Here is a 14,762-nt window from a genome sequence, read left to right on the forward strand (position 1 = left end):
ATCGCACTTGGGGCTATGTACCCAATCTCGGGTGGGGGTGATGATATCTCCCCCCTGACCTGGCGTCCTGACTCCTCCTTGCCGTAGCATTTGTGTTGTACCTCGTCAATCTCTAGCTGTGAGAGCAGTCCCTTCTTTCGAATGTTGGAACACTGAGCTACTAGTTGTTTCGCCGTCATTGTGGATGTTGGGTATCGAAGAATCCATAGGTCCCTCATCCTATTCATGTAGCCCCTTCCGCCGGGGTTACTTGCATAGTAGCATTCCAACAACGCCCTGTTTTCGTCTCTTGCCCACCGATGCCTTCTTGTTCCAGTAGCCCACTTTTCGTCAGGGTGCCCTGGTTCCTCAACACCTGACGCGGACCTTGTTGATCCGGGCGACGTCCGAGCCGGCATGCCTTCATATTTATCTGTCTCGCTCATGTCTGCGGTAGGCTTGCTTAGCATAGGGGGTCTAGCCGTAGGACCCTTACTGGATACAGACGCCCCAGGCAGGAATTGAACTTGCGATCCTCTGTTCCAAAGGCGTGTAGTCTAACCACTACGCTATCCAGCTGCTTTGGTGTTTCCGCCTGGTTTTTTATATCTCTATCTATATATATATATATATATATCTATCTATCTCTCTCAATCAATTCTGTAACTGTAACTTTGGTCGTTGCTGTGCTTTTTGGAAGTCGAATTTCCCAGAGGAACCCACCCGAGGGATTAATAAAGTTCTATCTTATCTTATCTTAAGTCAAAGAAGAGAGCAGACAGCGTTATTGCATAGAAGCCAGTTCATTATACGGCTCAGGGAATTAATCAGTCAGCGCAAAGTCCATCTGTTTTTGTCAAAAGTGCCAAAACATTCCATTGTTTTAATGTTGGTTTAATTTCTTTGTGACTTGAAGAATTTTTTTGCAGTGTTGGCCAAACAAAACAAGCCGCTGAAAACAAGCAGCTGAAAACAAGCAGCTGAAAACAAGCAGCTGAAAACATCACCTTGGCCTTTTAAATTGTTGATAAAGAAAAATAATCTTTAGTTGCAACTCCTATTCCACATGGCTACAGTCATAGCACCTGTGCCAAACTGTTCTTTAGCACAGTGGTGCTCTGACATTTACCCATAGACTGTATATAAAAGATGGACACACCCTGGGACATATTTACACGACATCACCCCCACTAAAGTTTGCAGTTAGGTATCTGCTGATGCATGCATGCATGCATGCAAACACACTTTATGGGTGCAACATCGTAAAGAGCACAGACTTCTTGAAGTGGTTATAGTACAATTAATCACAAATAACCACATTAAAAATGCTCTGATGGCCAGCTGCACCATGAATACAGACCAGAGTTCCAACAGTGACTTGAATTGGTGGATACGAGGCTTAGCAGATAGCTAGCTATATGACTACCCCTGTTGGCAACCACCTGTCACCTGTGCCTACTAATGACTTAGCCTTAAGACTAAAACAAAATCATTTTGAAATATAAATAATAAAACCTTTGATGCAGCATGCTGTAGTAAGTTTTATTTTAACTTTTATTTTCTCTGTTCGGAGCCATGAGGAATGCCACCTCATGGCTTTGTATGAAAATTCCACAGTGATTTCGTCGTTTTTATGGTCAATTTTTCTTTCACCGTTTCTGTGACGCGGCATGCAGTTTTCCACAAGTTTCTTCATTTATGTGCCCATAAAGCATGAACAGTAGTTTTCTTTTCAGCCAAAAAATGACTCCTGCTAGATTATTACCCTGATTTCCCCTAGGCTCCACACACATATGAACAGAATTAGGTAATATAATCACACAGCTTTTAAGTCTTTCTGATAGTTACTGGATTAAAGGAATCAATTTCTGATAATGAAGGGGTCTTTGGGATTGTGGAGTTTTAAATGCTCAGAAAAATTTATTCACTGCTTAACAGCCCTTCCAACAAATGTAATAGAAATGCCTTTTGGGCAATTATATTACATTATGAATTTGTAGCGGGCAGCACGGTGGCACGGTGGTTAGCATTGTTGCCGCACAGCAAGAAGGTCCTGAGTTCAATTCCACCATCAGGTCTTTCTGTGTGGAGTTTGCATGTTCTCCCCGTGTTTGCGTGGGTTCTCTCCGGGTACTCCGGCTTCCTCCCACCGTCCAAAGACATGCAGCTTGTGGGGATAGGTTAATTGGAAAATCCAAATTGCCACTAGGAGTGAATGAGAGTGCGAATGGTTGTCTGTCCCTGTGTGTTGACCCTGCGACAGACTGGCGACCTGTCCAGGGTGTACCCCGCCTCTCGCCCTATGACAGCTGGGATAGGCTCCAGCGCCCCCCGCGACCCTGAAAAGGATAAGCGGAAGCGAATGAATGAATTTGTAGCTACACAGTTTGGCCACTATGTTCAATTATAGCATATATATATATGCTTTATATTAATCATAAACGTAGTATCTGGGTCTGAGGAGGAAAGCCTTTGAACGAGTGCCTTAAAACAGCCTCTTTGTCCTCATAGCCAGCAGGTGGTGACACTCAAGATTATGTTTGGGAAAATTAACCATCTCACTTGATTCTTTAACTTTGTAAACATTCTCCTGAATGGTTTTTGGTCCCAGTCTCTGCTTTTCACTCTTATTCAGCATCAAATTATTTTAATTTGAAAAACTTATGTTCCCATTTAAAGTGAAATAAAAAAAAAATCCAGGGCACTGTGAGCATACAGTGCACACATTTCTTAGTCAGCTCCACCTCCACTGCAGCTGGTTTAGTATTTGGTTGTATTCAAAGACACTGGGAGGAGACAGCTGTTCAGTTCTCTCGATAAGTAAGACTTTTTATCCCGTTGTTCACCAGCATCCCAGTTACTGTCGCAGTCAAAAACGTTTACACTTTGTTAATCAAAACTTTAGTTTGCAGTAGCGCTCCTGCTAGCTATTGCCCTTTCATTCAAGTAGTTTACATATCAATGTGCAGTCTATGCTCACGTAGCAGAACAGCGGGTAAAGACAAAGTACCACTGGCATCATATTTAAGTTTAGCTTCTAAACAGTGCAAAGCTGATGACTCCCATCCTGTTGAGTTAAAAGAAAATAGGCACCATAACATAAACTGTCGTTACAAGAATATGCTGTGTTTTCTTAAAATGCATTTTTCGGTGCAGCACTACTGTGATGGTCACATTAACTGTAAGTCTTACATGCTCATGACACTGAGCTGTTAATGGCAAATACACCAAGACAAATGTGCAATGCTGCTCAAGCTGCAAAGTACCAAACAGGCCTATAGGTAGAGTTGTTCCTTTCACAAATGGCACACACCTGCAGAACATTAGACAAGTAAATTCTTTTACAGGCAAATTTATTTAGACACCCATGCACCCTGGACATGCATGCATTTTATCAAAGTGCCATGGTTAAGCGCAAAGTGCTGCTTGAATAAGATTTCTCCTCAGACAGAATTAGCTCAGGTAAGGAGGGAATCGTTACTGCCTGCTTTGTCTCATCTCCATAATGTTTGCGTATTCCATTAGGCGGAAATGCGAAATGAAACATAATTTTGTATTCCCGCTGACAACTGATCTGTCACAGAGTGCATTAGAAACACGACTGTGAATAGCGTGAAGAAAGAAGGTGGCGAGAGAGAAAAAACTTGTGTGGGCCAGGCTCATCTCTCAGAGTTTGACAAGGCTACTTACCTGGAGGTTGTAAAAAAGAAAAGAAAAAAGAAAACAGGATAAAAAAATAAGTAATACCTGCCACATCCACACAACTGTACCCCTAAGCTCATTAGACAAACACACTTCTAGTATCTCATTTCCAGTTCTACCGCCCCGGCCATGACAGATCTCTCAGCCCGGTACAAAGCGCAATTATACCGAACTAGACAAATATAGCAAGAGGGTATAATAATTCTGAATCACCTCGAAAGTCAAGAAGATAAAAAAGCTGTTCTTCTTATGGTTGCAGTGCTGGTGCCTCGTAAGGAACTAGGTTGGCCTTCTTTAGCACTTGCAGCCAAGTACAAATTAACCTCCCTAGATCAACAATAAACCTAATTAGAGTTGTGTTCTGCAGCACACATCTCTAAACACAGATCACAGCTTGTTGGGAGATGAATCTCCATCTGTCTGGCTGCACACTGGGAGGAGAAGAGGCTCAGAGAAGATCAGTCCCAAGACACGTCGAGAGAAGCGTCGCGCATTTCTGTGTGCAAGTGCACACGAGGAGCGGGAGAGAGCTCCTTGTGACCCGAGGTATACTCACAGATGTCAGCCCTTATTTTATGATGTCGTGCTGCAGCTGGGATGTGGGACATGGCACATGCAGGGAGAACACGCCATTACATGTGAGCAGACTTGGTGGTGGTGGTCGGTGGGCTGTAAAGCAAACGGTTAGGACAGGAGCAGCCCTGCCCTGCAATTCGACGCTCGCTAGTGAGACTCGTACAGACTGACACAAACTGATCGCACGGGAACACATCATGGAGAGTTCATTTTTTCCATAAATTGCTGCTCTAAAAAAAAAAAAAGACTCTTATTAACTTTAAAGTCAAACTGCCTAACACAGATTTAAACTGCAAATTTTGTTTTGACTGCCTATAAAAGAGAAATTCCAGAGAAAATGTTTCCCCGGCTTACAAATTAAAATTCTTTAGTATCAAATAATAAACAAATGATTGGTTTGCTACCCTGATTTTCCCCGTTGTCTAACATAGGTGGAGATAAGCTGAAGTCACAGTAGAGAGAAACGTCTGCAAAATGATTAAAATGAGAAGAATTCTTTGAAATGTGTTTTCAGACGCTAGTAATTTCCCTAAGCTGCCATTAGACATGACAGCATTATCACTTTGCCTTTGACACTGTGCAAGATAAAGCAGCGAGGACACAGAGGTCCAAATATGTTGCTTTTATAGGTAGGAGCTGTCTCATTTATCATGTACTAAAACCTGGAGCTCTCTGTAAGCTCTGTCCATAAGTCAGAGGAGCAGGTATCTTCTGCCGTGCTATAAAATGAACCGAAGATGTAATTTTAGACCCAAGTACACAGCAAGACAAAAGGTGAAGACTTGATCAAGAAATACTTGTGACGTGTGAATACAAAAAAACTACTGGCAAAAGAAGAAGAGACAAAGACGCGCACAGAAATTTGTTTATATAACAAAGTGGTTATTATTTAGTATCATATTCCATTACATAGTTTATGGAAGGACAGTGTGCATAACCATTTTGCTTCTTCATGTTTCTAAGGATACAAATAAACTTAAAATGTTACAAATATAAATGTTTCTTATGACAATAAAACATACTCGGTGACAACAAGAAAGGTAGGCAGGGATATGGCAGCTTACACACCATGGTTGGACAGGGTTTGTCAACAGTTATGAACATTGTTTGTTGATTCAGCCACAATTGTTCTTCCACAAATCAATAGTAAGCGCTAACAAAGTCGGAAAGAACTGGATATGTGGCAGCTGGGAACTATTTACCAAAAGAAATGCTTTGCAAATAGTTCACTCTGTTAGTGGCAATGTTGTATTTACGAATCTTAAACAAATCTTTCTCCGCCTGAGCAGAATAACTTGTGAGGTAAAGTGCGCAGTCAGTGAGTGTAAGTAACATTTCAAACTTTTCATTTAATCACTTGCCACTGCAGAGAAATGGCACCTTTACCTTTATACCCCTGCCTCGCCATTCTTACCATTACAATGAGAACACCATCAGCTGAGGTTTGTTAGTAACAACCAGTAAGAGGATGGGCCGATATGCTGATTTCTACAATAACACGGCAGACCATTGTCAATGGACTCTCTACTATTCTTCTAGGAAAAACACATTATTCTGAATATTCTACGAGATGGTGTGAGGGAGAAACACATGAATCACTCACAGGGACGATGGAAATGTTGTCGTTGTAGAAGCGTCTTGTTTTCACTCATTGTTATCATTCAAAAACAAAAACGTATTCAAGGTGAACACTGATGATCTGGAACTTCTATAATGGCAAACAGTGTAGCGCTTAGCTCAGCACGGTGCACATCAGAATCATTACAAAACAGATTTTTAAATGACATCTCTAAAAAGATGCACCAGTGTTTTGATAAGAAATAACACTTGACTATCATAATAACATCAAATTTCCTACTCTGAATGACTTAATTGGATCAAAGTTGAAATAACAATTACAGTTTTAGAAAAGCTTTTGTCTGTACAGTCTTTTTTTATAGTTTAGAGAAAAAAAGCTAAACAAACACTTGGCAAATGTGGAAGAAAGTTGTTTAAAATGAGCAAAATAAAGAATAATTCAGTCAAATTTTGTGAGAAAAACATACTGTTACTGCTGACCGCAAACCACTTGTTGTTTTAGCATACACAGTATCCAATCATAAAGCACTAAATATCACTGTAGTTGGACGACTGATAAAACAATAGCTGTTATTAATTGCTTGAAACTGTGCTGAGGGCAAAGGGCAAGTTTCTACTAGAAAGGGAAGAAAAATCACAGCAATCTCTGCGCTGTGTGCAACACGTCTTTAAAACTGCCATCAATGCAGAAACCTCATTCTCTCTGCTTTCTCTGTATGACTGCTCAAACCTTATATTCAGAGGAGAATTAAATATGCAGACGTCTCAGAGTATTGTGGGTGCACCTTGAGCCGAGATGATGTGTAAAATTGCATTTTTAGAAGTGCGCAGGCTGGGAGAGGAGGCATCATGAAACAGACACATCATAAGCTGCACTGGCAGATTGTTTAAATGAAAAAAATCTCCATCTATTCAGCCCAGGAGTCGAGCACATGGAATCCTATTTTGCCCGAGTTCCTGTTCCGATTACTGAGCTGGCATGGTGCACACAGACGATTGCCCCACACAGAAACACACAGACACACAAAGCCTACAGCTGAGTTCTGTTATTAGTATGGTAACCTGTCTTAAGGTAAAATGATTGCTCGTGCCCTTAGTGCTGGGGAATCGGAGGGCGTTTGGAGACTCGCTTTCCAAGACAAGGATCATCTTGTCTACTGTGCCCCTCAGTCGATAATTCTGCTCGTGCCCGGTCTCCATGTGGATTCAGCGGTTGTTTTTAGTAGCATCTGCTTACAGTTTAGGGAAGTAAGGGAACAAGGGCCACCCTAGGCATGAATACATGAATAAATAGTTCACGTGAAACTGTGTGACAGTGAGCCCATACAGAGAAACAAGCTCACAGCAAAGTTTCAACTATCACGTACACAAACGCCACACACCAGGTGGCTGTTTGGAGGAGTTTGTCCAGGTAGAAGAATTACACAAATCCCACCTCTTGGTGGTCTTAAAACCCTGCTTGACCTCATACATTCAGTCAGATGAATTTAAATGTTTTGGAACCTACGAGGGTTTTTACATATTTATATAAAATCATGTCTCATGTTCTACCAAATATATATTATGTTTTTCAGTTAGGTTTGGGAAAAGGTCAACATTTGGGATAAAACGGACCCTTTCACAAAGTTAACCACATGTTAGATTGCAAGCCTCGTTTTTGTTTTGTAGTCATAGAGACGAGTCCTACGTCAGGCACTGGTGACAGCACTGCCTTTCAGTAACTACTACAACAGGTTGCTTACATAAACACTTGTTATTTTAACCTGGTTCAAAATTTTTCCATAATTTCTTTCTTTCTTTTTCTGGAGATTCCAGTGTTTAAAAACCAAATGAAAGACAAAGTGCAAACCTTTTTACTGCTAGTTTACAGATAGATTAATTTTCGGCCTGTGCCTTTATTGTATTTCAAACAGATTAATAATAAAATGATGGTAATGTTGTCGTTTTTTTCCCTTGCTGAACACCTGATCACAGGAAAGGTCAAAAAGTTCATGTTAGCTCCTCCAGGCAGTTAGATGCATTTAAAAATGTGTCAGTCTCTCATGTTAGAAGCAAAAGCGACCTTGGGACAGATCAGCACCCAAAGGCAAAGTTAGATATTACACAACTAAAAATAAAATGCATCTTGTCAAAATGGAGATTACAGTTTCAAAATCCATGAGTCACAAGCTCTGAAATATCGGTACAGACGGGGGCCAGCTCTTGTGGCTTTGTGGTATATGCAATGAGCTGATTTACGGAGACAACTGGCTGTTGTGAAAACTGTCTTGATGTTGGTTGAAGGAGGTACTGGCAGTAAGAAATTTTAAACAACTACTCCCTCTTTGATAAGAGCTTGGGGAGCTGCTCGAGAAAACATCAGCAGGTTGAAGGCTTGCCAACACGGGTGTTAAATCCCTGTTTTCCATTTAGAGGACAGCTGCCCCGCTGCTTGCTTGCAAAATAAAGGGTGTGTGGTATGTTCACGGGAATGAACGACTCTGCAGTCCTTCTTGGCATTAGTTCTTTCTTCAGTACGCTGCAATGTTCAATACATGTTTCACGTCAAATCTGAGTGTGAAGTATTTTGATTACAGAAGGATTTAAGTGGAAGGCTTAGACTTGCAAGAATGAAAATGGATTTTCAAACAATCAAAACGTTTCATTTCTCTGCAGTAACCTTAAAATGTATTGTTTTTAATATCAAACCAGCTAGAGAGGACAAACATTTAAAGTGATGAACAATTCTTGAATAAATATGTAAAACGTCTGATGAACTGGATGAAAATGATTCTTCAGTTCTGTGTAGTTTCTTTAGGCTTGTTTGTTCTGTACTTGGTGCTGTGTGTATGCGGGATTCCTTGGAGTTTGTGTATGTGCCACAGTAAGGGGTGGTCTGTCCCTCTTTCAGATGTCTTCTAGGTCTCCTCCTCGCAGCCCTCTTTGGCACTTATCTAGCGTCTTATAGTAGGCGCGGGTGATCATCGAGCTTGGTGATTTGCGTTGTGCCGTGAGCGAGATCTTTCCAGGACTGCACGACGGTTGTCTGGTTAAAAAAAACAGGAAGACAAAGAATAAAAATACAAAATGTGAGAATCAGAAGGAACATGAAAGCGCTGGTACATTGATTCATACTAGCACAGGAGCTCAACCAAATCAAAGACAGAGGAGAAACGACGTGAAGAAAATCCAGGCTGATTGAGAGCAGAGCAGCAGGGAAGGAGGGAGGAACAGAAGAAGCTGCTGGAGTGGAGGTGCTTGTCTCTGGTGTCATAGTAACTCTATTCAGCTCCTGATCCAGACTTCCACTCAAGAGCCCCTCAACTATTCTCTCATCAGATGCAGCAAATGCACACTACACAAAGTAAATGCACCACGCACAAAAACTAATACCACTACAAAAATAGTATACATATGGCCTTTTTCCATTCAAGCCTGTGTGCTCTCTCCATCGTGACACGTTTCCACCGTGGCCTCCCTGCAGGGGACAGCTGCACTGCAACAAGCTGCTACGGAGGTGATAGCAGAGCCGCCCATGGCCAAACTACGTGGTGTCCTCACTGTCTTTAGTGGCTAAAATGTGCTGGAGATTAGAGAGACGTCCTCTGGTGTTCAACTGTCAATACCTTTGCAACTTTTACCTGAACTCTAGAGTTTATTTGAAGCTATGCGGTTCATTCACATGTCAACCTTGTATTACTGTGAACTGAATGTTTTCAGCTGCATCGAGTGCACTAAACACTTCCTGCTTCACGAGAAAAGGCCCTAATACAGCACCCAGACAGAAGCATTGTGTTGTAGGTCTTTAGCATTAGAAAGATCCTTTGAGAAATGAAAAGGATCAACCTAAGAGTCCAAACTTCAATGAGAAAAAGACCAACATGAGTCAAAATATGCAGAAAAAATTCAATCAGATATGATTCGCTGCTAGTAACAGAGAATATGCCACTGTAGCACTTGTGGTCAGAAAGCAGGCCAGTCACACTTTGGGTTTTTCTCTTGCCAGTTCTATGACAGAGTCATACAAACACTGCCTCCTATGCTATCCAACGATGGCTGCCCAGAAATGCCCATGGCATCTACTGGGCAGCCAGGTGGCAGGTGGGGCTGAACAGAACCAGGAAGCATAACCATGGAGTTGACTGCAGGCACACCCACACAGGACTCCCTGGTATTTCCAAGCGTGCCGTCGCCAATGTGCCCATTACTCAGTGCCAGCTGTAGGGTGCCAGGCGTCCCTGGCTGGGCGTTGTTTAATGGCACTTGCACCATCCATCATGTCAGGTAATGAGCTGAGAGTGACTGCGATGCCGACGAACACATACACAAACACGTTCACACGCAAGATCCACACCGACTCCCACATTCACAGCGGAGAACAGCAAGCACTCCTTCAGACTGGATACAAAGCATCATGCAGATGGTGCACAGGAGGAGAGGGGGAGAAAGAGGGAGGGATGAAAGAGACCGAAAGGGAGACAGCTCAAGATGTTTAAGGAAAACAGATAAAGGTCCTGCATTCTCAAATTATTTTAGTACAACATAGATTCATATACAATAGGCCACTGCAAAAGCTACCATGTTCTGGCAGCGCATCCAAACACATCACGACTGCTTATTCATGTACTCGTTTTTTCTGTTCACAAGTTGTGCTTTATTCTGTAAGCATGACTTACACAACCTCCCTCTTTTCAAAATAACAAGCAGCATTACACAAAAAAGAAAGCAAAAATGGGGACAGTTTAAAAGAAAAAAAAAAAACTAGATCATCCACAATCTATCCCTGCCAATCATTTGCAAGCCCAATTGCTGTAACCTCATTTCTGCGCAAGCAGTCCCCTTTAACCCTCATTCTATCAGAAGAACATGAAAAACAGAGCTCGGAGAATACAGACCCACTGTCTCTGATCTCATCTTGGGTTACATCTATTACTGTAAATAGGAAATGGGATAGAAAATAGGAATGGGAAAAACAATAGTGAAAGGGATCAAAGGCGGCTGTCTAAAGAAGGCATTATGAATTATTAGATGAGTAAAATGACGAAAGACAAGCTAAAAAAAAATCGTTTTAAAATCGGAAGAAAAATTAAATTCGCAGTACAAATATGATTTTCCTTTTAATAGAGCATCATATCCATTTTTTGAGCGATGCCATTCTACACATTGCATTCAGGATACTTACCATCAACCAACTTGGTTTAGACAGTCAACGTTATTAGTTTAAAGTAAGTGGTCGAAACAGGATTCCAGCCAGTATACATCAGGCAGGCAAATATGGATCTTCAGCCGTCCTCTCTGTTTATAGGACTATTTACAGATAACCACAATATTATTTAAAGTACAGATGCATAGCTAATTATATGAGAACTGTCTACATCACAAGTGCAAACCGTTGGTGGGCATTTGAAGAGTCATTTTGTATTCTGTGCAAACTGAAAAGAATGGAAACCATTAAGGTGGCCACTTGTTGAAACCCTACAGGAAAACTGCCCTAAACTGGAGGCAGCATTTTTGTGGAATAACAAATAACAAGTGCCCTTTTGGGGGTATTTGTGTCTTGCCTGACTGCCTGAATATATTGGAAAGCGTTCGTGAAAGACTTTGCAAAAAACGAGAAAAACTTCCAGCAAAATGCATCTCCCATCAGACGATTCTTGAATGGAGAGCTACTGGCTTCTCATAAAGACTTTTCTGTTCCTATGTTCAGGTGCATAAAAGCCCATCTTTTCCCACCCCACATCAATCTATCACAACAATTGAACAAACAGCAGCCATTTCTACTGGGAGAGAAACATTACTAGTAGCCTCTACTGAATTGAAAGCTCACATACACACATATACAGGAAGAGAGGGAAACAAAGTGAAACTGGGGAAAAGGAGAAGAGATCCACACAAAAGATGCTCTACAACTAGTTTTTTTTTTCCTTTTGGTGCGCTGATTGCAACTCTTTCTACTTGCATTGGTTTTGATGGCTTCTTTACCTGCTTCTCCCAGAGGCGACATCTTTCCCTGTTACAGTAAGACCGACACAGAGCAGCACAGAAACAGGAGAGAAATTGACAAAAGAAGAGATATTCCATGTTACAACAGGGAGATGTTGGCATACCAGAACTTAATTAAATGCTGGCTGGCACTCTTTCTCAAAATGTTACTAAAAGCACCATGGATGGCAGATGGAGGGGAAGTCTCTCTCTCTCTCTCTCACACACACACACACACACACACACACACACACACACACACACACACACACACACACACACACACACACACACACACACACACACACACACACACACACACACACACACACTCCTTTTCTCTCTCACACCAACAGAGGGAAATACATTGTTCCTTTAGTGTTAGCAGAGGAAAATCCTTGCATGTATATCATGATGATCCCTGCCACAAGGGAGAGGCTCTGAATAAGACAAGGGTAATAGGAGGAGGAGAGGACGCCAGATTACAGAGCAGCGAAAAGCAGAGGCCTTTTAAGCCTGCAAAGTCAACTCCGACCTTCTCCTGACTCTTTGGAGGGCTTCCAGAGAGATGCCATTTCTTCATATGACAGATGTTGTGTTATGTTAATGGCTAATTGCACTGAATTACATCATTACACCGGTTTTAGAATCGCTGCACTGGCTCCCCGTGTGTTTCAGGATCGATTTTAAAGTTCTTTTATTGGTTTTTAAATGTCTTAATGGTCTTGGGCCTTCTTATCTCTCAGATCTGCTTTTACCATACGAACCCTCGCGGACCCTGAGGTCCTCTGGTACTGGCCTTTTGATTGTCCCTAAAGTCAGGACACATACTCACGGAGAGGCAGCTTTTCAGTGGTATGGTCCTCGTCTGTGGAACAGCCTGCCGGAGGAGCTCAGGGCCGCAGAGAACGTACATGTTTTTAAGAACAGGCTCAAGACCCACCTTTTTAATTTAGCTTTTACTTAGCGTTTATTTATTTTTTATGCTTATTTATTCTATCCTGTTATTCTATTATTAATTTAGGATTTACCTAATATTTCTTGATTTTATTCTTATTCATTTTTTAATCTTCTTACTCTATTTATATTTATATTGTATCCTGTTCTTATTTATTTTATCATTTTACCCTGTATATATCGTATTGCGTCATATCTCCAGTGTTTCCTCGGAGGGCGCTCTCTGCACCGGGGCTGTTATTGACCGTGGCTGCTGGTCTCTGGGGTCCTCTCAGCCTGGTTGGGGGGCTCCTTGGCCTCCCTCCTGCTGTGTGCCCAGCCCGGAGGCTGCGGTCTGTGACCGGCTCCCGGTGCAGACGGCTCTCTGTTATAATGTTTCCTCACTTGGCTCATGCGAGCCCAGCCCAATTTTTACTCTTTAAGTGTGCGCGTGTGTGTATGTGTGTGTGGGTGGGGGGATATATGTGTATTGAGAGTGTGGGGAGTGAGTTGGAGGGTGGGGTGGGCTGCTTTTAACTATGTAAAGCACTTTGTGCTACATTTTTTCTGTATGAAAAGTGCTTTATAAATAAAGATTGATTGATTGATTGATGATGCAGTTCTGTTCACTGCTAAAGTAGAAAAAGCCATCATTCATTCACCAAATGGTTTTCACATCGGATACTCTGAGCCCAGTAAAAACCACAAGGCTTAGAAGGCACTAGACAATGTTAGGTAAATACTGTCTGGGTAGCAACTGCCCAACATCTAAACATGCCACTCATGTTCACTGACCCATATTCAAGGCCACAATAAAAAGCTCATAATCACCAGCCTTTTGTGTAAATAGCTTCAGCAGGAGAGTATCTGGAGTAAAGACTGGAGCTGGAGCTCTTGTGGTAGCTGTTGTGATAGCTTTGCATCGACTCTCTTTTTGGTTAAATAAGTTAGCGATGACATGATGCCTCTGACATGTCACTGCCTTTGTCTAATTCTCCCTGTCTGAGTTGCTCCGCACTTCATATTTTGATGAGTTGAAACATAGCAAAGGTGATTAAATCTCTGCTTGCTGCACATCAACATGTTGTTTGCTTCTCTGCTGAGGGGGAAAGCATCTGCGGCACCAGCAACAGGAACAGCCGCAGCCTTCTATCACTCCTTTTCATCTCCTTTACCTCCCGCCTCCCTCCCCTCTACCAGCCTCCGAGCTACAGAGTAATGGAACTCTGTACACAGAAACAAGATACGGCATATAAATGGGATGCAGAGTGAGAGAAGCTATTTCTTCTAACTGAAAATTATGACCCAGGTATCGCAAAACTACAGTGGTGGCAAACATAGCCCCTCGTTCGCTGGTAAGACTAATCACCACAAATAAAGAGCAAGAAAGAAAACATTGTGCAGCTGAGTAAAAGGTGAGAGCAGCTGTGATGAGGTGAAAAAATACAAACATTGTGTCATAGTGTCCTGTGTGGTGTTACAGACACTCAATGATTTACGACAATCAGCTCAAAGGTATACAAACCAGAGAATTGTAGAAGATTAAAAGATTAAAGGTGCAACAAGCTTTGTTTCTCCTGTGTCTCTATGAAGATCTTCCCAAAGTAGATTTTCTGTAGTTAAGATTTTTCTTTTTTTGTTGCCACAAGCGGAGAATATCAACTGTAGTTTGCAGAAAACAAAGTTCATCTTGCTTCTGGTAACAGAAGCTGAACAGATGCAGATGACTTTGTTGCAGAGTTGTTCTGAGTACCAAACCCCCCAAAACATATAAAAACAAAAGAAAACTAAATGGACTAATAATAAATGCTGTAAAAGCAAACCAAACAACTTTTGGTGTCCATTTTCAAATAAAAATGTAGAATTTCCATCACTATACTTATCAGCATTTTTCATTTGTACTCAGAGGAAATGCTACATGAAAAACAAAAATGTGTAAACCAATCAGCTTTCATGCAAATGGACCAAAAAAGATGCAACCATAGGTAAAGTGTTACAATCCAGACATTCTACTCACATTTAATCTTTTA

The 14,762-nt window shown here is 41.7% G+C and overlaps 1 protein-coding gene across 7 annotated transcripts in view; it reads right to left on the reverse strand.

Moving 5' to 3' along the window:
- Positions 1-6,232: 6,232 nt before the first annotated feature.
- Positions 6,233-14,762, reverse strand: part of diaph2 (diaphanous-related formin 2) — a 378,450-nt gene continuing 369,920 nt past the window's right edge. For 6 of the 7 annotated variants that reach the window (XM_085363427.1, XM_085363433.1, XM_085363437.1 and 3 more), the window contains one exon: positions 8,729-8,860. In XM_085363427.1, the coding sequence (XP_085219553.1) occupies positions 8,796-8,860 (65 nt within the window). In that variant the 3' untranslated portion in view covers positions 8,729-8,795. Of the gene's footprint in view, positions 8,861-11,796; positions 11,825-14,762 lie in introns of all 7 variants that reach the window. The other variant, XM_085363442.1, reaches the window with a different exon arrangement.

The sequence above is a fragment of the Diplotaxodon limnothrissa genome, linkage group LG2 (assembly GCF_057381915.1).
Source record: "Diplotaxodon limnothrissa isolate DT_005_m linkage group LG2, D_limnothrissa_male_GT1.1, whole genome shotgun sequence".
In the NCBI taxonomy this organism is placed as follows: domain Eukaryota; kingdom Metazoa; phylum Chordata; class Actinopteri; order Cichliformes; family Cichlidae; genus Diplotaxodon; species Diplotaxodon limnothrissa.